This window comes from Parambassis ranga, chromosome 3 (assembly GCF_900634625.1).
Source record: "Parambassis ranga chromosome 3, fParRan2.1, whole genome shotgun sequence".
NCBI lineage: Eukaryota > Metazoa > Chordata > Actinopteri > Ambassidae > Parambassis > Parambassis ranga.
The window spans coordinates 19,976,522-20,000,831 of NC_041024.1; the positions used below are offsets into that span (position 1 = coordinate 19,976,522).

Consider the following 24,310-nt stretch of genomic DNA (forward strand, 5'->3'; position numbering starts at 1 on the left):
CTGGATTCAGCCCTGAAGACGACCTTCCCCCATTTGCAAAAAAAATGGTCCCGGGCACACACACACAGTGCTTTTGTACAGTAGGCTAGTGAGGTTTATCAGGTTTCATCAGTTCAGTTAGAGGACACACAGCTAAACTTATTCATTGCCACGTACATACCCAGTGGAGAGCTTTAGTCTTTAAAAAAACAAAAAAAACCCAGAAACATAACAACATGAAGGCAATGTGACACACCTCAGATATACAGTACATCCTTTTATTATCGCAAATATGCAAGAAAAGTCAAATGGAGACACTGTAAATGAACACATGCCCTTTAATACCACAGTCTAATTGTTTTAAACACTTTAAATAATATACATTTTGCACCTTATTATACCCTTTGAAATGTTTTAATCCATATGTACACAATGTCATGTTTTGAATTCTTTTCATTCTTTTTGTGAAGAGGACTGAGAGGTCTCTTAAAAACATGAGGGTCCTAGAAAACCCAGAGTCCTGATAGTTCAATATACAATAACTGTACAACTGACCTGCCTCAGAAGGGGAGTGATTGCCTTGGGGGCTGGCTGAACACTGCCATGTGTGAGCATGTCTGTTCCAGTCAGGTTTGTCTAGCTCTGCCATATGTATGCTGAGTCAACAGGGGCATCCCAGGTTTGGGTATTGCAGTCAGAGGAACCTGTACCCGGATTTTCACTTTAGGTGCAAGCTGAAATTGTCATTAATATATATTTGTGTGTGTGTATTTATCAATGCACGACCTTCTAGCTCTTGGATGTTATTACCATTGCCCCCTCTGCTTCCACATATTCTTGTACGTGTGGTTTACAACGCTGATCATCTAACTCTCTCCTTTCTCAATAAATAACCCAGATGAGTTTTCACACCTAATCAAAAAGATCACAAATCTAGGGATCAGCCAAGTCCCCCGGCTGCACAGTACAGCATGTTCTGAGCGTGCTCCTATTTTGACTTGTCAGTTTGTTTGGTTCATTGCGGTGTGGTGTTATGGCACAGGAGGGCGTTTTGAAAATGGGGCATTGGGGATGACACAGCAGCAGGGGGTGCAGCCCAAGTTTCTACTGGCACCACTGAGCTGGGAGCCCTCGGGGAGGCAGAGGGGGGTGTGGAGCGCTGTGAAGAGCCCAACATGCCTCGGCTCATGAAGGGCCTGGTTGACCATTCCCTTTGAGGCGACTGGATGCAAAGGCGCAGGCCACAGGCAGGTCAGAACAAAGATGGGCTTGATTGTGAGAAAACCCCCCCAAGGAAGACAGAACTGGACTAGGAGATACACTTACAACAAGCCCATCTTCATCTACTCATTGGCCCTGTTGAATCAGCAGCATCCAGAAAGAGCAAAAACTATTAGGACAACATGGTCAGGGCAACAACCAACCATTTTTAATGGACAACTAAAAACAACCCCAGTTTAACTCAAATAACTGCCAGCACAAGAATCAGAATAGCTTTCTTTTTTTTCTCTCTCTGTCTCTTGGAAAGGAAGAAACAGCATCTGTAAGTTACACACAAATATAAAGCATGAAAACTTTGCCTTTCTTGTTTCTGTCTTTGATGCAGAAATGTTGAGACTAAGACCAAAAGAATGAGAGCAGGACAGAGTAAATGCCGCCCACTCGCCTCTTTGTGAATAACATGCTGATGCTGGGAGTACAGTTCACTTTGGGTTCTGCATACATACATGTGAAGAGCCGCTGAAATAATCTTGGCTTAGAAGTGACAATATTGAAACAGAGACTTTGTCTCTCAAACTTGGTCTGAAGGTACTGTGCACTATTCTCCACAAAACTGTCAGGACTGAAGGCCTGGAGGATCAAATGGTACAGCTCTAAATAATGCATTATGTCTTCTCTTTCTATAAACTGCAAAAAGAACATCTTTATATTTGTACAATCAACAAAATAGGCACCTTTTCTGCTTTGGTACCTGGAGTGTTCGGAAGTTTGTTTTTTTTTCCTGTTGTGAATATTTTAATGTTGCAGTCTGCTGAAACAGAGACTGATAAACAGCTTGGCTTGGCACTGCGCGCTGAGTTCATAGTAGTGTTTGGAGGGAACAGGGCCGGGCAGTTCTGTAGGAAATGTTTTAAGTGCAAAGAAACATTAAGCATTTAAAGTACATCTCTTGATGATCATGAGATATACTGGTAAACGTCAGCTTTTCCCCCGTTTGGTCCTCGAGTCTTTAACATTCTAACTGTAATACATTTAGAGCTTGTGCAATCTCGACCTGATTTTCAAATTTACAAACGTCCTCATATTTGTGCTGAGAATGCTTTGTGCTCGTGTGAGAGGATCCAATCAGAGATATGTTTTAGAGCTAATAAGCAGAAATTCTTGAGCACTTTTTTATGTGTGCCACACATTTGACAACAAACAATGTTGAAACATCCAGGTTTTCTTCCATTCCTGTTGAACAATGGGACTTTTTCCGGCTCTGAATGCATTGCCAGTCAGATCGCTTTAGCCACATAGCCTGCAGACATCTGAGTTTCTGCAGCTACTGCCAAGAAACGCTCCCTCACAAGCTCTCAAAGCCTAATGAATACAATGTTCATACATCCTTCATATTGGAGAAAGGAAAAAAAAAGACATTAAAAATAATCCTATTAATAATAATTGTTTACACCATGTCATGATAAGAACAGCAAAAGGAGCAAGAATAACATACTTTAGAAACAACAATGAAAATTTGTAATAAACAATCAGTTTGGCAAAGGAAGCTGCGTTGGGCGAAGCCTCGACATCTGCAGCCAGGCCTGTGGGGTGAGGGGTCATGGAGTCTTGGGGGATTCGGGGCCTTTTGGGTGCAACTCACGAAATTAAGATTATGTCCTCTTCTTGTCATCCTTAAAACATCCTGTCTGCCAAAGCTTCTGTGTCCCATAGCAGGCCAGTCAGACGAGACACAGGCCTCACACAGACACACAACTGGATGATACACCGCTGAGAGGAGGACAGAGGGGTGGGGTGTGTGTATGTTGAAGGGTGGAGTAAGTTGGTGTGGGTAGGAGGGGGGGGGCAGCTGTGTCTTTTCATAAGAAGATAAAGGAAAAATCAACCAGTCACTGTGCTAATATGCTGAACTGTGAGCTGCTGTAGCGTCCGTTTGTCATTGTTGTTGTTTTCAGCACAGTCCCAGATTCTTTGGGCGTTATTTAACATAATCAAAAACTTTTGTTGCTGATGCTTTTTTTCCTTTGTTTGGTTCTACATTCCCCTTAGAGTTCTGCAGAGCTGGCGAGGTTAACAAGCCTCTGCTAATACTTAGGTATGCTGGGGGTGGTTGTGGTCCTGTTAGGGCAAGGAGAGGAGAGTTGGGGGGTGGGGGGGCATTGTGGGGTGGTGCGAGATGATGGAAGGAGTACTTAGGTTAGGTGGGGTGGGTGGGTGGGTGGTGTAGAGTTGTTGGCAGTCCCTTCCCAGAATGCTCTAGTCCAGGGGTTCCTGTTTTATCCTGATGGGCGTGTTGATGGAGAGACTCCGCCGGTCCTCGCGACACAACACATATTCGCTGAACTGGGACGAGTCCACGCCACCTCCACATGATGCTGCCACACTGAAACCTTTCTGGAAAAGACGCTCCAGAACCTGTAGAGAGAGAGAGAGAGAGAGAGAGAGAGAGAGAGTGCTGTAGGTGAACAAGGACAAACAAGAGGTTTACATGCCTTAAACTTTCCAAATTAGATGACAAGATTAATAGCAGATCTAAGTCTTCATGCTTCATGTAGCACCATGGTGAAAGGAACATGTTGTTCAGCCGTATACTTTTTATGAGGATGAAGGCCAATTACACTGACTTGAACTGAATCTGCACACAAACCCATACCCATACAAAGTATAAACATAATCAAACATACCAGAGATTTCAGGAAGTTACTGGTCTGATAAATACTGTTTGACACACAATGCATTGTTAAACAGTGGTTTGTTCATTGTATACACTGGTTTTGTACTGACTACACTGACAGCATTAATCATAGTTAATTATTGACCTTTAGAAGTGTTGGGAGGTGAATTTTTTGGTACAATCTGACAAACTCAGGCCAGCTGTTCCACCCTGTTTTCAGTCTCTGTGCAACCCTGGTGAGTCAGCCTGTTGACTGAAGACTATGGACATGAGCTGGTTATTGATCTTATTATCTGACTCAGAAGGACAGCAAACAAGTGCATTTCCTACTTAAACATTCTTTTTTCCTTCAAAATGATGATGACCTGCAGAACAGTCTAATGCTGTTTCGTTATCAGTGAGTGAAGTTTATGATGCATTTTCACTATCATCAGCAGCACACATGGGAAAGGCTTGGCTAGGTATGACTTTTTGATGTCATCCATCCATTCGCCTGACATCCATCTCAGATGTTCATCAGTCATAACATGCAGCATGTGTCATTAACCCTCCCCCCTCCTCCAATCACACACACACAGTGATGGAATAAAACCAGAGGGCACTCCGACATCACACCACCTCTGCAATATTCATAGCGCTTGTGCTGGATTGGCTACTGAACTGAGGGCATGAGCTCAAAGGGATGAGGAGAACGGAGTGTGAGTGAGGTGTGTTAAGGGGCTGAGTGGAGCTCAGCGTGGTGATTACTGAAGCTCCTAATTTGAGTAATGAGGCTGGGGTGAGAGGAGAAGTGAGGTCTGTGTTCGAAAGGGGGAGCAACGTGCTGGGAATGAGGATCAGGAGTCCTGGTGGGTCTGTGTGAGGACAAAGTGTTGGAGCTTGGGGAGAGAGCAGGAGACGAGGATGCATGTTCAGCCCTCCAGTCTGGGCATTGATACACGCATGAGTTCAAATAGAGATATGCTCAGACAAGTGAACGCAAACTCCAGCATCACTTTTCTCTCCTCATCTGCTGTAATCCATGTGGGATGTTGTTTTTTTTTTTTTTTTGGAGGGGGTATATATCTAAATCCCAGTGAGAGGACTGCTGTGTATTTACTTACACCCCTTCCTTTTAATGGAGTGTGCAGTGCATGGAAATGAAAGGTCTCGCCAAAGGCTAACCCTTTCTGCCAGATACAGAGCCGGAGAAGTTCACACAAAATAGAATGGTTGCTTCAGACGCTGATACACAGACGTACACACTGAAGCATATACTCATGGCAAAAGATGACCTCTCTAATTACAGGAGCATGGGGCCCCATTGGAGAGTAGAGGGGCTGCAGCCTTCACTGACTGCTTAGCACAACACAGAGGACCAAAGCATATAAACACAGAGAGCAGTCCCGGTACACGTGTTAGTATGCAATCACACAAACTTGTCAGGCAGACCTGAAACACACATCCTACCTCCTGACTGAAACTGCAGGCTGACACGCTGCTTGTAAGCAGCAAGGACCACTTGGGAAAGTTACCCCTCCCCCCCTTTTCTTTCCTCTGGCCATACGACAACGACAAACTCTGTAATTTGTGAGACAGAAGGGGCGGCAGACAGCTGATGGTGAGGATGGCTAATTAAGAGACCTGCCCAAGCATCAAACACTCCCAAATCCATGACAGACGACGGAGGAGCCTAACGATTATGGAAATGATATTACATAGCCTTCTTTGATCATTGCATCACATTGCATTTTTCTCCATCATCTCTTAACGCATGTGGGACTCTGTCATGTTCGGCAATGAATTTGGTCACAGAGGAGAATAGCCTGATCAATAAAGATAGACTGAAAACACTTTTATCATTAATGCATGGCAACACAAAAGACTTAAGGATATTATTATAGATAGTTGTAAGTGGCTGAAGGATACTGTAATGACTATAAGAGCCCATAAAAAAGTTCTCGTTCAGTTTGACACAGTGAATTAGTGCCACGAGGGACTAAACAATACACCGAATAATTAAGATGTATCCAAGCAAAAGTCCACAGGACAATGTCCTGAAATCAATCCCTGTTGACAACACAGAGTGCACCCTCTTCAAAAGCTTAAACATGTCTGGGTGCTCAGTTTGGTGCTATACACACTTGTGACTGCAGGCTTTCAGATCCCAGCTTATGCAGATTTGTATGCTTACTTTCCTGCTTTACTTGAGCAAAACCATGACAAAATATTCCAACAGCAAGTTGAATGTCAACAATCTGATTGGTCAGAGTTTCATTTCACCAAACAGCATTACTTTGTTTTATTTTCCTGTCTAACTCCTCAAAGGTTCAAGCCCGTCTTTCCAACCAGTATTCCTGTGACCATGCTGGATGTGCGCCACTACAGCATTATTATTTGATTTGAAAAAGTTTGCTGTGTCTGTCTTCAACTTTAGCATTTCTTCTCCTGCCTTTGTGACAGACGACCCTCTTCATCCCCAGCGATCCTCATGCATTTGAAACATAATCAACTATTCTCACAGTTGCACAGGATCGACTCATGTGCGCAGAGATCTTCCCCTCAAACACTCACTTAACACTCTCGCTGAGCTGTCAATCAGTCAGAGGTCGCCATGGGGATGAGGTGAGGATACATCATAGTCACTCCTCTAACCTCCCACCCCTATAGGAAAAATGGCGGTGCAGGAATCAAAGTAGATGAGTCTCTGGGCTGGAAACCAGAGCACGATGCAATATTGATGGCCACCAGAGTGCAGAGACGCAGTCGCAACACCTCTCAGGAGGAGCTGGAAGACATTCGCTCCTATCGGCACAGGTCTCAAAGCTGATTGACACTTGTGACACACACACACACATGCTGTAGCGTGTGATTTGCGCTACACACGGGGGGTCGCTTTTGTTTAACTATACACTGTTTTTCATATGTGACAAGGAGCGCTAACAGTTTCTGTATTATATCCTCTGCTTATCACAAGCATCTGGCATAAAACAGGCGTAAAGCTCCAACTCTTTCTAATTCTCCAGCCATCTGCCAGCTTTTTTTTAGGAGTCACAAGTGACAAAAACACTTTTGAAGTGCAGTACATTCTAATTGTACTCTCAGCAAATGATCAAGTAGCTGAGCTCACTGCTGCAAACAGACACTAAAGTGTATCATGATTCAAACTAGATTGTAGTTCAGATGACCCTTGTGGGAATGTAACACTTAACCCGGGCAGTGTAAATACACACTGAGCCAGACTGGGAACAGAGGTGTTCTGGGTTAGCTGAGTTCTCACCGGGCCTGCAAGTAGTTCAGACTACACAAAATAGACTTGAGCACTTGAGGATCCTCACAGCACATGACTCATTCAGTAACCTTTTCATATTCATTTACAGCGAGTTGTTTTTTTGAATTTACACAGGCACTAAACTTTTAATGTACTTCACATTTTATATCTTCTGCTGCATAAGACTTTAGATTTTATCAGATAATATAATGGTATTTTTACATTTTTATTTGTAAGCTTGTTTTTTTTTTAATAAAATATCTTAAACTTACATCTGGCGACACATGACAGATAATGTATGTTATTCATGTTAATTGTGAAAATATATCTATGTTCATTTTTACATGAATTTGTGAGTTTCATATAGAAACATCATCTTCTTGTCTGTGTCCAGCAATGACATTAAGCATTTTTCTTCTGGCACCTGCTGCTGAAGCTGTCAGCAGGCAGACTTGTCCTCTTTTTATCCCCTCCACACTGCAGATTAATCTGTTTCCTGTTGAGCCTGATGTTGTGCTGTATCCATAGAGCCACGCAGGGAATACGGGGACTCCCAAACCACAGCAGTGTTAATGTCTTACTCTGCCACTCAGGCCACTGAGAAGCTGAGGTGTTTGTGTGGCCTTGTCTGCTCTGATGAGCTGTGCTCTCTCTTTTCACCCAGTGCAGGATTGATGGAGTGGCAGTGTGACATGTAAGAGAGTGTTGCGACGTGTTGCGTTCCCCGCCTGGGCAGCAGGGGGACAGGGGGCCCTTCTCAACGACTGCCTCTGCTGTCACATTGATGAAGGACGGATTGGCTCTGGTCTGATCTGAGTGCTTTATCACGGTGATGTATGGAGCAGCAGGCCCAGCTCCGGCTCTGGGACGCGTGTGTGTACACCTCTGTGGCTCTTTGGCTAAATGTTTTCCCTGCGATCACTGCTTTTGCTGCTGTCTGTTTCTCTCTATTGGATCTACATCACAGTGCAGGTGGTTTGAATTATTCTCCCGAAATTCCATTCATGACTTCATGGAGAATCACTTGCCAAAGTTTAAGTTTGCTTCCAATATATTCTCTATTGTATAAGCAATTTTAAAAGTGTTCAAATGGAATCATTGAAATGCTCTGAATATCACTAATTTAAATATTTGACTTAGAAGTACAGTATATACAATTTTACCACATGTAGAGGTGTTACTATCTTTAAGTGAATAAAAACACAACAATAAAGTAAAAAACTGTGTTTAACAAAGTACTGAGAAATGTCATGTTATCATATTGTGACCAAAGTAACACAAGGTCCAGCAGTTTCCAGCCTGCGGGCAAGACAGCAGCCTTCAATAAAATCTCACCGCTAACATACAATAAACTGGAAACAGTGCGCTTTTAAATGTCGCTATTTTTTTCATCTATTGCCTTTCCTCTAGTCCAGTCATACAGTAAATATGTTTCAGACAGTGCTGCCTCTGCCCCGTCAACACCCCCCCCCCCTCGCCTTTCCTTTCTCTGTGGGCAGGGTGTGGTTGTGTGTGTGTTCCCCTGGGTTGGGGTCCAGGCCTGAAATCAGATCAGAGGCTCATTGTCTGGCAGGTAAGACAAGGATTATTTTCCTAACCTTCTCATACCTTCACGCAACAATGAGATAGGACAGAATGAGTAAGTTGTTTAGAAAAATCTCCCCTTACACCGAAAAACACCTCCATCTGCTCCCTGTGTCCTCATCTACATCGACTCAATGAGCCGGCCCCTCTACTGTGCGTGTGTTTGTCCTTTTGATTATTTTTTAATGGAATGTTGTGTGTCTTAAAGGGGCCGTAGTGAGACACTAAAAAAGCAAAGTTCGACGGCACAACTGACGTCACCTTGACTGAGAGAGGCCGTGCTGTGAGGCGACGGGAGCATTGCTTACAGGAAACCTTGAAGATTCTACTCCTCTCGCTGTTAGCATACAGGATTTCAGTTTACCTAATAAAAACCTCAACAATAAAGACCGCATTCAGATTGTGTTAGTCAGACATGCTCACACCCAGTAACCAGTCTCACTGGTAAACAGAGTGGGAAAATGTTGTGTTAGTTGATGCGGCCAATTAATTATATTGTAAGTCATTTAAAAATCTATAAAAGAAGTATAAACCGGTTTAGGCTGTTTGAGAAATTGTAAGTATGGTATTAAAAAATGCAATACGTGTATTTCAATTGCCTTGAGCGGTGTTATATTGGAGTCTTTTTAAAAAAAGGAGCTGTGTCTTAAAAAGGAGTAAAGCGTAAATTATGCATATCATTTTCACCCCCTTTCCATTCCTCTTCTCCATTTTTTCGCAGGAAAACATGGCCGCAGTCCACACGTGCTTTGTCCCGCTCGTTCCGCTCTCCTCCCTGGAGGTGGTCTCTCACATTGGCAGGAAGGAGGTGGAGGTGTCAGAGTGCACTAGCCTGCCTGGGAGAGGCTCTCTCTGGGTGCTGGAGGGGTGAAGGCTCCTCTGTGTGTTGCTGTGTTCATGGCTGTGGGCACCCGAGTGTGTTATATCGAGCCTGAGGTGTGAGACTGTTATGTCCCCCCCCACCCTCCACCCCTGTTCTCCCTCTCTCAGACCTCACTGGGTAACACAACTAGTTTTCTGAAGTTGTTTTTAACAAGTTACTCCTTTTCTCCACAGCATCGTCAACCCTGCTTTAACAGAGGATTTGAGAACATGTTTCTAACAGCTTATTTTAAAATGTCTAAGATTATACCATATAGATTTACTGTAGTACAATACTTAAATGTGTAATCTCTTATCTGTCATGTTTCAGTTTGTGGTGTTGCCTGTTTTATTTTGAAGGTGCTGACGTTGCTTCTCTTCCTGTCTTTGTTTTTTCTTCTCCGTTATCATCTGCTCCTCCCTCGTTACTTTCATCACTTCCATCTGTCTTTTTCATTTTTTTTTTTCAAAATTAGTTCCTAGCTTATAGTGCCGCCCGTCCCCTTGTGAGTTTTCTCAGTTTGTCCGTCACTGGTGGTGTTGTTGTTGTTGTTGTTTCCTTAGTTCTTAGTTTTATGTTGTTGCTTTTTGGATTTTTGTTCAGCCTGTGCTGCTCCCAGAGCTCTGTCTTTGTCTGTCTATAGTTTTACAGTGTTTATCCATCATAATTAAAACCTGCCCTCTTTGTACTAAGGTGAGAAAATAAGAGCGTAAAACCAGAACAAAGTGTGCAGTCCTGAAAACCCACATCACAGTGTGAGATGTGAATATAAAAAAAGATTCAGGTGGTTTACCTGGACTGAGTTGAGCCTGCAGTAGCCATTGAGGGGGAAGCGGATGACATGCGTTGGGTCCTGGTTCCACCCGGCGTTCACTGAGTTGCACATAACATCTCCAGTCTCAGGGAAGATCTCCTCGATGAGGACCTTCTCACCGCTAAGGGCGATCCTCTCGCCCAGGTCGGGTGTGACTCGAACCACGAGGCAGTCGCAAGGCTGTGCCATCCGCCGTTGCTCGCGTTCCTGCTTCCAGCGCTCCAGCTCCTTGATCATGGGTGTCAGCTGGTAATAGCGCGCCTCCTCGTACAGCAGGTGGAAATCCTGTGGAGGCAGATAAACATGGAGATAAGAGCAGTGACATGTGCATGTGTGTTGTAGTCCTCTTGGCTATATGTGTGACTAACATACTGACTTTCACTACATTACATCTCATCACCAAGGTCACACAGACAAATCCCTCCACATATACAGGGTGCTGTGCAACATTAAGATGACAGGAGAGGCTGCATTTGTGGGGGGTCCTGATAGCTTCCCCACAGCAAGGAATGTTAAAGCATCCTTGAACAAGACATTTAACCTCTAATTACTCCAGGAGGGCCGTTCTGGCTGTATCTTCACTTCGACCCTTTTACAGTAGTTTTACACTGTGTGGCACACGGGGGAAAGAAACAACCGATTTGTGCCCAACTTTCTTTCAGGTTAAGACAAAAAAACTTTCACTACGTAGTGCACAGACCAAAGCTCTGTGTTCAATCTGGATAAGAATCAAACAGATAACAGAAATTTGAATGTCAAAATTTGACCTTTGCTTGTCCTTGTGAACGGAACATAATGCTCACGCTGTTTGCATGCCTTCTAGAAAGAGGAACAATAAACTAAGATCAGCGATGGCTTCTGACCAGCAGGACAACAGTCTCAATAAGCACAGCATAGCCATGCTGCAGCTCTCCTTCACAGTAGCTCTTGGCAGAGCTGTGCTAGCCTTTAGCATGTTTTAGTGAGCCGACTCCAGAAAGGCCGTCAGTAGGGCTCCAGTGAAGTGGGATGGTGCATTCCTGTGTGCAGACAGTCTGCAGCAGATTGCCTGCCTCTCCCTCCTAGGCAGGGCTTGCTGGGGGCCATTTGCCCCTGCGCTCTTGCCTCTAATTTCCCACAAGACCAGATGGCACCATCATTCACCGCTACCATAGAAAATACGGAGAGGCGGAGGTTCGCTATTGGAGGCAGACGCGAGGTGAGGAAAAGATATGTGCAAGTGAACATGAGGACAATCATCAGCCAAGAAGGGTTTTAATGTATTCTTCACATGAAGGGAGTTTTATGTTAATTAGACTTGTGGCCCGATGTTAAACTTCTATTAGAACAAGATTTAATTAGGCTACACCTAAATGCTGCAAATCTTTCTGTTAAACAATTAGCAATTAATAAATCTGTGTTCTGATTAGTGTTTCATGGTGACAAAGACCGACAGCTTATTCTTTATTTATTAACCGCCACATGCATGTCCTTTGGCTTCTAGCTTTTACTAGCATGTGGACATCAAATCAAATAACTGATTGTCTATTTTGGTTGCTGGCCTTGGTGCAGAGCAATGTCTGAACACTGTTGAAAAGTAGACAATATGTGTTTGTGCTGCAAAAACAACATATGTTTCATATAGTCTGCATCATGGCTGTGGGTGCTGGGGCTGCCAGGGAGCCCTGATCTAAAAAAGACTTTTTCCCTTTTTTCCCTTCTCTGGACCACTGCTGGGCACATAAACAGAGCATGGCAGCGAGCAAACAGCATATTCATTAACCCTGCTGCTTCTGTCAGACTCTTTAGCCTTGAAAGGCCTCCCTCACTGTTTTACCCTTACATCTAAACTGTGCCTTCATCTGAGGCGTGCGAACGACACCCAAATACAACTCCATCTGGACAGAGCGTTGATGCAACACATCTTAAGCTGGCGGTCTAATATTTAAAATTTCAAAATGCGAAAGAGGGGGTGGAGGCTCTTTTTTTCCCTTTTTCTCTCCCTTTCTCCCTGTCTTTTTTTCTCCTGGCCTTCTTGCTTCAGCTGACAAAACTCATACTGAGACGCTCCCCTTCAGGCAGCTCTCTGTATCAAAGTGTAGCTCCTCATCCTTCACAGGTCTGAAGCCATGGATGGATATGTTTTTAACAGGGGTCTGTCTGCGAGGCACTTTAGTCATCCTGAGCAGCGCAGAAAACAACAGAGTAATCCTAAGCGCTGAGGTGAGGATGAGAGGGAGACAGGGCCAACAGCTCCGTCCTGGCTGCTAAAACTGCTACTACTGCTGCCAGCTCTATGAGACAATTCATCCCCCAATCCTGTGTCCAGACAGCCCGTTTGAGCTTCAAAATAATGATCCGACCTGATCGCCCAACGGCAAGGCAACATTTCAGGGGAAGGACAGAGAGAGGGAGAGACAGAAAAAGAGAAGAAGAAGAAGAAAATGATGGAAAATGTCACTATGAGGGAGTTAGAGGACTGATCTACCGTATGTTCTGGGCAAAAATGACTAAACCTACACAAACAGGGGTTCACAGCTTATTGATTAAATAAACCAATGAAAAACAAATCTGCCAACTGCCATCTTATGTACAGCAGTAGCATGAAAACAAAAACAAATGCTACTTCCTATCATTTTAGCATAAAAAGGGGAATTGATTTAAAGTGCAATACAAAAGCCTGAATAATCCGACAGAGCAGCCACTAACTCTTACCGGTTTATAACCATGCCCTCAATATGACTGAGCATTGCTTACACTCTTGTGATTAATTGTAGTTTGAATAATGAGACGAAGGAGGATATTAATAGTGAATATTTTGTTCCACTGATGTGGGCTGAAAAATTTCTTTTCCTATTCTGCTCAGACTTTCACATTGATTTAGCAAAACACACAGTGCCGTGGCTGCCAGCAGCAGAACAGACCCGGCCCTCGGGCGACGGCAAGCCTGATTGTGTTCAGATAAGGACATGCTCAATTCTGCCTCTCACTATTTGCATTTTTTTCCCCGGCTTCACGCAAATTGAAAGGTATGCAGATCAACACAGGCTTATGTGAGGGGATCGTAATGAGTTGAAACAATGAAGTCCAATGCATTCTCTCTTCAACCGTGGTGCCTGATTGGACTGTCAAGACTTCACAGAGAGTGGTGGTGGTGGGGGAGCATATACAAAAGGAAAAAGTAATCTGTACTGAGTCAGGCCATCATTTGCCAAAATATGCAGGGCTTTCATGTCATGTTCTGTTGTCTGAGGTTTGGCTCTTGTTCAGTCTATCCGTGGGCCTCGGAGAGTTGGCCTCTGGCTCTGAGTTGCTTGGCCTCGCCTTGTTACCTTGTAGAGGATGATGAACAAGCAACAGTAGAAAGGTCACACAAGTTACGGTGCAGTAGAAGTGAAGAGGAGAAAGCACGCAGGAAACAGTATCACTGAATAAAAACCTTTAGACTGTTGGTCGAATATGTGATCACTCTGAGAAAGCCATATGGCTGTGTGGGTACTTGTTGGACAAGACTACCTAATAATGCCAAAAATACAATGATTAATTTCTGGATTACATGATATTTAAACATGTAGTGATGCTTCTACAACTGTTTCCCAACACTGCGCTTCTTCTAGATGCTTGGTAAAAAAAGTTCAAAAGGCCACACAGTTGTTTCAGTTTTAGAATGAGGGTTTCACGGTTCTGGCCAGTGGTTCTGCTCTATTTTTCTGCATACCAGCAAATGCAAACAGACAGGACGTTCAACCAAATTCTCCTGTGAGAAGTTTTGATTAGTGCTGCCTGCCCTATAACTTTGTTTTTCTTTCTGAGCTTTTATTTTGAAACCATGTTATGTTCAGTGCTGCGGACCAACTGAGCTGTTACACATTTTTCTGACAGATGCACCTCCTGTTAATTATAGTAAAGCCTTTAAGTTTACAACTAATGTTTGGCATGTATACCAAAATACAACAAAGAGTAACGGCTCAGATGCATGCATAGGTGCACAGAGAGCCTTTTTACTGCAAGACTTTATTTAACTGCAAGACTCTGAGTGAGACTTTATGCGTGTGCAGCATGGGGTCATCAGAGCGGCTGAGGAGAGGGGCGTTCAGGGTGTTTCACCTGGGCTCACCTCTATAGGAACTACAGTGGATGAAAAACAACAGCTCAGGGCTTTGGCACACACATCACCAGGCCATGCTCCAGTTAGCCAGTTAGCATTTTACCTCTCCTGCACGCTACTGTATACTCCAGCTGAGTCATGTTTCCTTTTTTTTTCTTTAATTACTGCTTATGCTTATTCTAGCGGTAATTAAGGTGTTGAATGTGAAAAGAAGGGCAAGACTACATTAGGCAGTGTGAAAACACAACTAGTAGCTCTGTTATCAGTTCTATTTTGAAAACATGCAACCCACAAGATGACAGGTAAACATGAAGAAATACAAACATATTCACACTTCAGAAAAATGACAGAAGGAGCTTCACACATTGTGAGTGTGCCCGTCTTTTTCTGCCATCATGTTGTTCAAACTGTGCAGAGGTGAGGGTGCAAATAAGCGACACACAATACAGTATGTTGTGGTGCGGATATATATACCTTGAAGTCATCGGGAAGGAGCAACTTGCTTGTCCTGAGGAAACTGAGAATGTAGCGGAATATCTCGCCGTCCCGATCTATGAAGTAGTGCTGCTTCAAGCTGTCCAACACGATGGGCTCGGTGCCATTGAACAGACGACTGATTCTGAAAATTGAAAATACACACACAAACACACGTGCACACACACACACACAGTCAGCCGCACACACAAACACAACCACATAATGGAATGAGCCAGCTCCCTTCAAATGCATGAAACAATTACCCTCCATTTATTTTTCAATTTTATTAGCACTAAGCTTGAAATGCATTAGCATCCCAGGTTGAAACAAGGGGCTTAAGGCACAGTTTCTCCATTCCAGACTTGTTTGAAGTGTCTCTTCTGCAGAGAGATTACAACAACACACACGCGTGCTGCTTGTACTTACAGAAATTAATGGCATGAATGTAGCATTACAGCTCTATTATTCCATCTGTCAGAAGGGTGGAAATGAACAGAGGCAGGAAATGGTGAGGGGCCACATATTAATGTGAGAAGAACGTGCGTAAAAAGATATTTAACTTTTACAGTCCCACTTTGTACGACTGTCAGTGGGATTTGGACTGCTGTACTTCTACTGTACACCTGTGAGTGAGTTAAAAATGTGAACATATCGGCCTCTAAAACTATACATTTGTTGTCAGGGATTTGCTCAGTTAAATGCGTATTTACACCATCTTTAGAGGTGTTAATTTAATATCTAAAAGCCACGCATTAAAATCTTAGAGAAACACTAACATTGCTCCGAACAGTCCCAATAATTAAAAGAAGTAATTAGATGCATGCTTTCAGCTTTTATCAAATATTGACAAGACATTGGTGTAATAATAAGACACTTGTTGCTGGCTGGTGTCCCACAGTTAACCCCTTCCTCTAAGATTAAGGGCTTAGTTGAAGTTGGCTACAGGGGCTCATCAAGGCAAAGAGTGGAAATTGCTGTTATCTTTAAACTTTCATCACACCATGTTGGCGCCGTGCCTGGAGATACCCTCAGACAGATATTCATTTCCCTGTGTCTTTTTTGTGGTTTTTCCCGCCATTTACCTGCAGGTACCTCTCTCTCTGGTCTAATAATCTCATCTAAGGCACCTCCACTTTATCTGTTTGTTCATTACCAAATTAAAGTATCCTATTTTAATAATTAACATATATTTTAGCATCAGTAAAATATTGGGGATAAGTGCAAATGTTCTATTTTTTTTGCTAAACTTCCCGAAGTGCAATAATTTAATTTGAAAGAAACCCCCTCATCATCCTCAGCAGAGAAACCTGAACGCCTGTGCAGTGTAAATAAGCCGAACTGCTGATTTACACAAGAAATCTGCTGCACGTAACCTCCTTAATGGTTTCACTGCACATGCACAGTACATTACTGAGAAACAGCTCTTGGCAGGGCGCCGCTATTATCATCATTTTCAGCACTTTAATCACAGCAACAGCTTCTACGTCGGCTGACAAAGTTGTATGACAAAGAAAATCATAACACCGATTTAAAAATGCACCAACCAGTGCACACACAGGCGCAGCGCCGCCTGAGAACTGCCATTGTCAAACTCTAGTTATAAGATACATAGATGGGAGCTGTCAATAATACAAACAGCAGGGCTGCCTTCACTCTCATATTCATTTTACTAAATTCACAGTCACAATGCTGTACCTTGTAAAAGTGTGTGTTTAATGGTTGTATCGGGTATCTCTTGACCCTGATGTGTCGGCTCAACACGCTGAAGCTATCAAATCAAATTCACCCTGTCTCTTTTCTTTGACTTGACTGTGTGAAGAAGCAGAGCAAAGATGGTTCTCCCCCTCTCTCTCCCTCTCCCCTGCTGCCACCCTTTCTCTCCTTTTCACTCTCTCTGTCTTTCTTTTCTCTCTCTCTCTCTTTCTGTCTCCATCCTTCTCCCTTACTCGCTTTCTCTCTGGAAATCGATGCAAAATGCTTTATAAAAAACCAATACTCATCTCCCTGTTTAGCCCGAGGTGTTCCTTTCTCATATGGTCTTGCAATTCTTCCAGCTAGAATTTCACCATACCCCTCCAGGCTAACTCTGTTTTTCATCTCCACTTTTTTAAAAAGCAATTAAAATGCTGCCTGTTTTTCTTTTTCTTTCCCTCTCTTCTACCACCCCCTCCCCCCTACTCTGTTGGTCTCCTCATTTTTCCCTTTTCTGTTAAATCCCTGAATTGAATGGGAGGCTGTTTTTAACAGGTAGGTATAGAGAAAAGTGTGTGTGTGTGTGTGTGTGCGACTGTGTGTGTGTGTTTTTGTGAGTAGTGAAGGCTGCTGGGAGGTGCACAGAGAAATTAAGAGACAAGATACAGAAACAAACAGGCCAACACACAAAGAGACTGATGAAAGGAAAGAAGAGAGAGATAGACAAAGATGAGGAAAACAACACTGAGACACCAAAAGAAGCAAACGAAACAAACGTAATACAACATAAAGACAGAGAGAGAGAGAGAGAGAGAGAGAGAGTGGGAGAGGAAAAGGTTTGACAGAAAACTTGTATAAAGAGAAAGAGTCAGGGAGAAGGAGGGAGGTGGTGGGTGTAGGAGGTTATCAAGGACAGCAACAACTCAGATCTCCCACCCCAGCGATGTCAAGTGAGCAGGCAGTGGGGCAGTAGGTGGGCAATATCTGGCAGCATGATCGCTGCTGCAACTACAGATGGCCAGCGGCTGAGAGCTGCTAAAGACGTGTCCTCGGGAGGTGGGATGAGGACCAAGAGCAGGTATCACTGCTTCTACTGGATGAGCTGCTATCTGAAAACTGTACTGCTAATGGAAGCCTAACGAAGACAAGACGCCAAATAGCAGTGATGTACAGTAAGACAGCCAAAACTGATATGAAGGGCCATCCGGTAAAGTCTGATCACTGCAGTCTTTACAGCACTGAGTCCTACTGAGTCCTGTTGACTCTACACAAGCTCACCAAACCAGGATCACAGCTGACGTATAGTTTAAGTCTGTTAGTAATTTGCATGTTTTCACATTAATCAGCATACTGACAACATGTGCAGTATGGACAGATAGCTTCTGCTCAACTTTTATCATGACTGTGCAATAGTGCCATGTAGCCTGATACATAGTTGACAATATGGAGGACAGTAGAAGAGCATTAGGCCAGATCTATAGTCTCTGTAGACAAAAAATGTGTCTTCCAAGAGACAAATGTCCGGTGGCCCTTTCAAAATAGTTTCCTTGTCTCTGGAACATTTCCCCTAATTTCCCCAGCTTCTGTTCAAGTGACTGCTGAGACTGTCCTCTTTGAGAACTCCACAGAGTGCGCATCAATGTTTCATGACCCCTGTCCCTTAATATGGCCCACACAGAAGAAGATGAATAACCACACATTAGTTACTAGACTAACTTTCTTTTGGCATGCTGCATTATTTAGGGGCCAATCTATTAAAAGTAATCAGCAACTTCAAACTCTTTAACCCTGCTCTTTTGAGTCATTTTTACTTTTTCCAGTGCAGCCTTCTCAACTGGACATGGCTGAACGCAGCACACACTGTTATGCCAGTGTAATTGTTTTGCTTTCTGCTGTCAGCCATTATCCTAATTCACACAAAAGGGCCCCTCCTTCCACTGGCTCCAGTGGAAAGTGGAGCCCTGAGGCCAACTGTACGCTGAGGAGGCTGGGAGAGAAACAGTGAGTGTATGCAAGTGTGTGTATGCATGTGTGTGTTTGTGAGAGAGAGTGAGAGAGCTTGAGAGTGAAAAAGAAACAGCAATAGACAGAGAGAGAAAGAAGGAGCAAAGGAGCATGTGTGAAAAAGAGAAGAGGAGGAGGAGGAGGAAAGAGCACTCCAACCAACCAACACTGATATCAGGACTTTGCTCACATTGTAAAAACACTGTTTGAATGCTGTGACATGAATCTGTGCTGCATTTGCATGGCGCCCTGTCTTTGTCTCTTCTATGAGTAATGTCATTGCAAAATGTAAAGCAGGGACACAATAATAATGTGAAAGTGAAATTCATGATTAACCCTTGTCTGCGCTGAACTTTATTTTTCTCATGTTTACAGTGGAATAAAAAAGGAGAGCCTGTCAGCGGACTCTATGAATATCAAGACTTTATTACCAAGGGATTATGTGGATTGTTTCCTGTAGCCAATTTGGCAGATTTTCTAACAACCTGGTGTATGTTTACCATTGCCCTCATGGGACTCTGCTGATGCAGAAGTGAAGGCAGTACAACGTAATGAATGACAAATGCAGCAGGCCTAAAACGTAAGGGGGGAACATTCACATTGGTAGAGATGTTTTATAGTTTCTGAGCTACCTCCTGCTCGTGTCGCCTTGTTTGTGGATGGAGCTAAAAACGTGAATAAAGTGGGAGTGTGGATTACCAACACAATCTGAATCATCATGACTAAATGTTACAAGTGGAAGTGCCTCAGAAATATAAACTCTGTTTGCTTTATGTGTGAGACTGCAGTAGCTCTTTCTTCTATTCTGCCCACACAAATATTTAGTGAGAAGAAAGTCTTTGCAGCTGGGAATATTTCAAAGCTTTACCGTAATCTCATCCTATACTTTAGATTTATGTTGCTGTCGGCTGAGAATTAAGGTAAATTATTTTAATTTTTAACATTGCCTCATAAAATAGTAATACAGGTGCTGGAAGTCCTGCAGTATTTATCAAAATACACGTACTGTAGCTTGACATAAGTCAGTGTTTGAACACCAATAATAACTGTAGAGCTGAAGTGGTAAATGCTGGTTCTAAAATAGCAAAGAAAATCAATATGTAACACGCCAATGAGATTTTAATCAGATCTGAAGCTGCCCTACATCAGCTCTGATGACAGGGTTCCGACGTTTATGTCATTGTTTTCCCTCCAAGGATTCCTAACAGTGCCCTGATCCGCTGACAAAAAAAAATCAAAAAGGCTGTGAAAGGAGGGGGGTGTACAGTGCAAGAACTGCTTGTGTGGTGTAAAATCACACAAACACTACTACTCACATCAGCAGTTAAACATGTGAAAAAGTGTGCGTGTATGTGGCAGCCTTACAGCAGAATTTTCAGAAGCAAGGATATTAAATTTTTTTAAAAAAGCCTTGGAGGTATTTATTATTGACCAATTAAAATAATCACAATTGAAACAAATGAAAAAAAAACAATCCAATCACATGGTTAGAAAAGATATTCAATTAATAACTTTTGAAGGGCAACTATAAAGTTGCATTGCAGTTTTGTATCAGTGCCAGTCAGCTGAAAGACTTGATAACACAAATCCAATTAGACTTAATTAAGACAAACAGTCAAATAATGTAATAATTGATTCACTGACTATAATAAGGTGTAAGCTGATTTTAAGATTTTAGCAGGAAATGTTTGTCCATTGTTGGGTATAATAAAACACTTCATATAAAATCACAACACTCTGACATCTAAAGCTAAACCCAGTTCCAAATCCTTTATTATGATTGTCACAAATATTATGAATTAATACATTAAATGCATCAACAAGGCAAACGTAAGGCAGGAAACATGTCTTACCTTGAATCTGGGAACTTAGTGAGGGTCGCCAGGCTGCTCGTGTACATGTGTCCCCCGACATCGATGTGCACCGGGGCGTTCGCCTTGGTCAGCTGAGCCGGCAGAGGGATCCCCTGAGCGGCCAGGGGAGAGACCGGGGACCGGGTCAGAGACAACCGTGACATGCTTCTTCCCTCCTGAAAGCAAGTGTAGAGAAAAGCCATGGAAATAAAGGTAAAGAAAAAAACACAGCACAGCACAGTGATCCTACACAGGGAGGTAGATGGTATCCTTTCTGAATGGTATCAGATCACTTCCATGTCTGTCTGGTCGCATATTTAGCCTGGAAATTATTGCCACCGCTCTAATTAAGTATGTTTGCATCTTTTTGTGCAGCACCGCAGGCGAGGATAGGAGGATGCTTATTAGGGAGCCAGGGTGAGAGAGAGAGAGACACAGAGAGAGAGAGAGATAGACAGATTGAAAGAGAGAGGGGAACGAACAAGAAGGAGGAATGCTAGGTGTCAGCCTCCAGGGGAATAAAATAAACTGCTGCTGCAATATTCTAATTAAAGGTCGCCTTATGTGTTAGACGTGATGCGCCCAGACACACCAACCACCAATCTGAGAGCAAGGAAAACACGGAGGGGGGGAGGGAGGGTGCAACTTTTTCCTCTGATACACACACATACACTCAACATACAAAAGGTGACAGCCCATCGTGGGACCTCAGACGCGTATAGGCTCCAACACGTGCACAAAAGCGCATCAGAATTCAGTTCAAAGAAAAGAAACTGTTCCCAGTTAGCTGCTGTCCACATTGACAGAGTGCATAGTGTTAGCTGTGCACTTAGATGAGGGGAAAAGCTTTACAATGATTCTTACGAAAATAACAAAAACCACAGGAGACTGCAGAGGCGCAGATTTGGAAAGGGAGTTTATTGGGAGCACGCCGGGGCCTTCAGAGGTCAGCGCGGAGCTGAATCTGATTAACTGATAAACGTTCATGAAAATATTTTTAATTCACTTCGATACGCCGCCATTTGATTCCGCACTGCTTCAGGAGCAGCAGAGGAGGCATTTCTATCCAACCTACTACTGACTGGTGCGTAATTTGTTTTCCAGCAGCGGCAGGTAAAGCGCCTAACCTCAGTATGACCACATTCTACTGTTACTGTCACAATGCTAGGAGGCAACAGTGTCAGTGGTTTAGCTTATATCGACATTTCTTTAAATAAATATGAACAAAGTAACTTCTTTGGAAATTATTATCATCACACTGCTCACAGTTCTGTCAGCAAATCTTCCCCCAGGCGTTGGCTGAAATAAAGACGTATCCTTACTGCGAAACTTTAAATAATACTTACAGCTTCATGGTTCAAAAGGAAAAAAGTAAATGAGCAAAATGGATTCATTTGTTGTTACACACGTGGACTCTTTCTCTGAGACCGAAAGCCCAAACCGTCCCTGCGGCTCTGACAGAAAAAAGCCACAGGGCACAAAGTGAGACTGGAGCCCTTTTTTTCCAGGGTGTTGCCTCCTCACTGTAGTATCATGTTCGTTTAATACGATTACAGAAGGACGGGATTACATTTCAAATCTCAGGAAAAGAGAAAAAAAAACTTGGAGTGAGTTAAGAAGTTTGGTTTACATCCATACCCTGGGCTGCCCCATCAGTCCCTCCCAGCCAATTAAGCAATTAAAGCACAAATAGTAACAAATACGCAAAACACAGCCTCGGATCTTTACTCAATAACGTCATTATGTCCAAATTTCCCCCTTTTTTACAGACACACTCTCAAACCACCAGCACACACACATATAAGACACATTCCTCTACAAAGTCACAGCAGCTATTGAGGCATCAACTTTCTCCTGAGAGCTGCCTCCGTCTCATGACCTCTGCTCAGACACCACGGTCCATTTCACATTTACTGACGCCCACATGACCCTTAATGACACTCTGATCAAATAATCAGAAAAAGAAGAGGAATACGTTTGAAAAATAAACGATGTCATACAACACCCTGCTCCGCACGAGCACCACAAGCCTGTGCTCTGCCTTTAATCTACCAAATGCTCAATATGGCGTCTTATTCCTGCTGTACAATTAAAAGCGTAATCCCGACACGTATAATTCAAACCCCTGTTTGATAAAAACCCACACGTGTTAACTGCACAGTCTGATAGAAAAAGACGGGGACAAACCACTTTGGGTCGAGCTGTACACGTTACTCTGTAGCACAGTTAGGCTATATCCTCTTCGAAAACTGATCCTGCCCTGTGCGTAAAAGACATAGGATTCTGTAATATTAAATGTTCACCCTACCGTTTCAAACATTGTAGGGAGTCCAGGAGAAATCCGTGCCGGCGGTCAGTCCCAGCTGCTGTCCGCGTAAACCCCCAAAATTTTCAAATATTTTCTCCCGAGTTTGTGACAGAACTACACCGCCATCCAGCTCCGGTACGAACCTATAACACTGCCGCACGGAAAAGCCAAGTCTTTTCTCCGTATCCCACTCAAAACTGCTGTTTAAAAGACAAATATACGCTGTGGTCACGATCGACTGCTTGCAAAGAGTCTCTGTGGCTTTAAAGGCTCTATTTGCAAGGCTCCCTCGACCTGTCCTCACCAAGCTTCTTTGTACCAAAGCGCACAGGAAGCGTCCTTACCTTGAACATAGATGAGATGATCTCCTTCCCCTTCTCTGCTCTTATTTGGATACGCGTAAAAATGTGCGCTCTTGTTGGATTCCTGCTTCGTATTTCAGCTTCTTGTCTGCCTTTTTGCCTAAATGAAACTGCCCCTGTGGTTTGTTATGAGAAGAAGAAAGCCAATAATCCTTCTCTAAATAACAGAGCGGAGCTAAAAAAGAAAATTCTTGCTCCGGGCTGCCCGAGCGCCTCTGGGCCAGGGATTAGGCTACAATTAGCTCAACTCCACTCTCTCGCCCAGGCAATTTTCTCAAGGAAGAAAACGTGATACCCCCTATTCACGAAATTATGACTACACAGATATAATAACTTATCTTATTTTTTTCCCCGGCAAACTGGACCGTTTCCCTTAACGGTGTGAAGTTGTGATTTAGAGGGTGTAGGAAACCTAACAGACAACTGTCAGTCGCTCAATAGATTTAGAGCAGCAAAAAGCTGATTTTAATCATTGTCATTTCGTCTGATGTAATACTTCCCCAGGCAGTCCAGCTAGTAGGAATACATTTCCATCTCCATCTCCAGACTAGATTTAAAGTTTAAAGCCAGGCAGGCTGCCATAGTCCTCCATTCAGGCAACATATACTAAAGGCGCAATAACTTGTTGATAAAGTCTCAGCAGAAAAAAATATGTTGAAAATGAAGAGATATCCTTGAACCAATATCTTTCATGCGGTGATTTTTTTCCGCGTGTCCCCGCTCCCTCTCTCTCTCTCTCTCCCTCTCTCTCTCTCTCTCTCTCTTGCCTTAATGTCTGGAGTTGTAGCGCCAAATTTCCTGCAGGCCATTAAAATCAAATGACGTCTATGGACATGCATGCATGCTGCTGCAGAAAGCGCCCTCACAACCTGCCTGCAGCCAAATGCGCCATTTCAATTATAGCGCAGGGCTTAGATGGAGATATCTGCCCAGAACACCCCCTTCTCCTCACTCTCCAGTGAAAGCAGGCAGCCTCCAGACTTTTTGGGAAAATAAGATTGTGGATGATTATTGTTATTTTTTTTTTCCAACACAGAAAGACACAATGCATGTGATGGAGCAGTAAAAGTGTTGCGCCACTACACTACAGGGGAAAGTAGGAGTCAAGCAGGTGCTCACACCAAAGACAGGATCATTTATTTA

At 43.3% G+C, this 24,310-nt stretch overlaps 1 protein-coding gene across 3 annotated transcripts; it reads right to left on the reverse strand.

Moving 5' to 3' along the window:
* Window positions 1-320: 320 nt before the first annotated feature.
* kctd15b (potassium channel tetramerization domain containing 15b) lies at window positions 321-23,845 on the reverse strand. Of its 3 annotated transcripts, none has more exons than XM_028402581.1 (5): window positions 23,150-23,845; window positions 20,498-20,673; window positions 14,946-15,090; window positions 10,364-10,669; window positions 321-3,615 (listed from the first exon to the last, which is right to left on the reverse strand). In XM_028402581.1, the coding sequence occupies exons 1-5, from the start codon at window positions 23,156-23,158 to the stop codon at window positions 3,457-3,459; spliced, it is 795 nt and encodes a 264-aa protein (XP_028258382.1). In that variant the 5' UTR covers window positions 23,159-23,845; the 3' UTR covers window positions 321-3,456. The 3 variants fall into 3 exon arrangements, with proteins under 3 accessions (XP_028258382.1, XP_028258381.1, XP_028258380.1); XM_028402580.1 differs by lacking the exon at window positions 23,150-23,845 and adding an exon at window positions 22,806-23,123; XM_028402579.1 differs by lacking the exon at window positions 23,150-23,845 and having other exon boundaries at window positions 20,498-20,700.
* Between the last annotated feature and the right edge of the window lie 465 nt (window positions 23,846-24,310).

Coding starts and splice junctions, on each gene's coding strand:
- kctd15b (XM_028402579.1), bottom strand. CDS start 20,700: ATGGCTTTTCTCTACACTTGCTTTCAGGAGGGAAGAAGCATGTCACGG. Junction 15,091..20,497: donor ACTAAGTTCCCAGATTCAAG/GTAAGACATGTT, acceptor TTCAATTTTCAG/AATCAGTCGTCTGTTCAATG. Junction 3,616..10,363: donor GCAGGCTCAACTCAGTCCAG/GTAAACCACCTG, acceptor CTCTCTCTACAG/GTTCTGGAGCGTCTTTTCCA.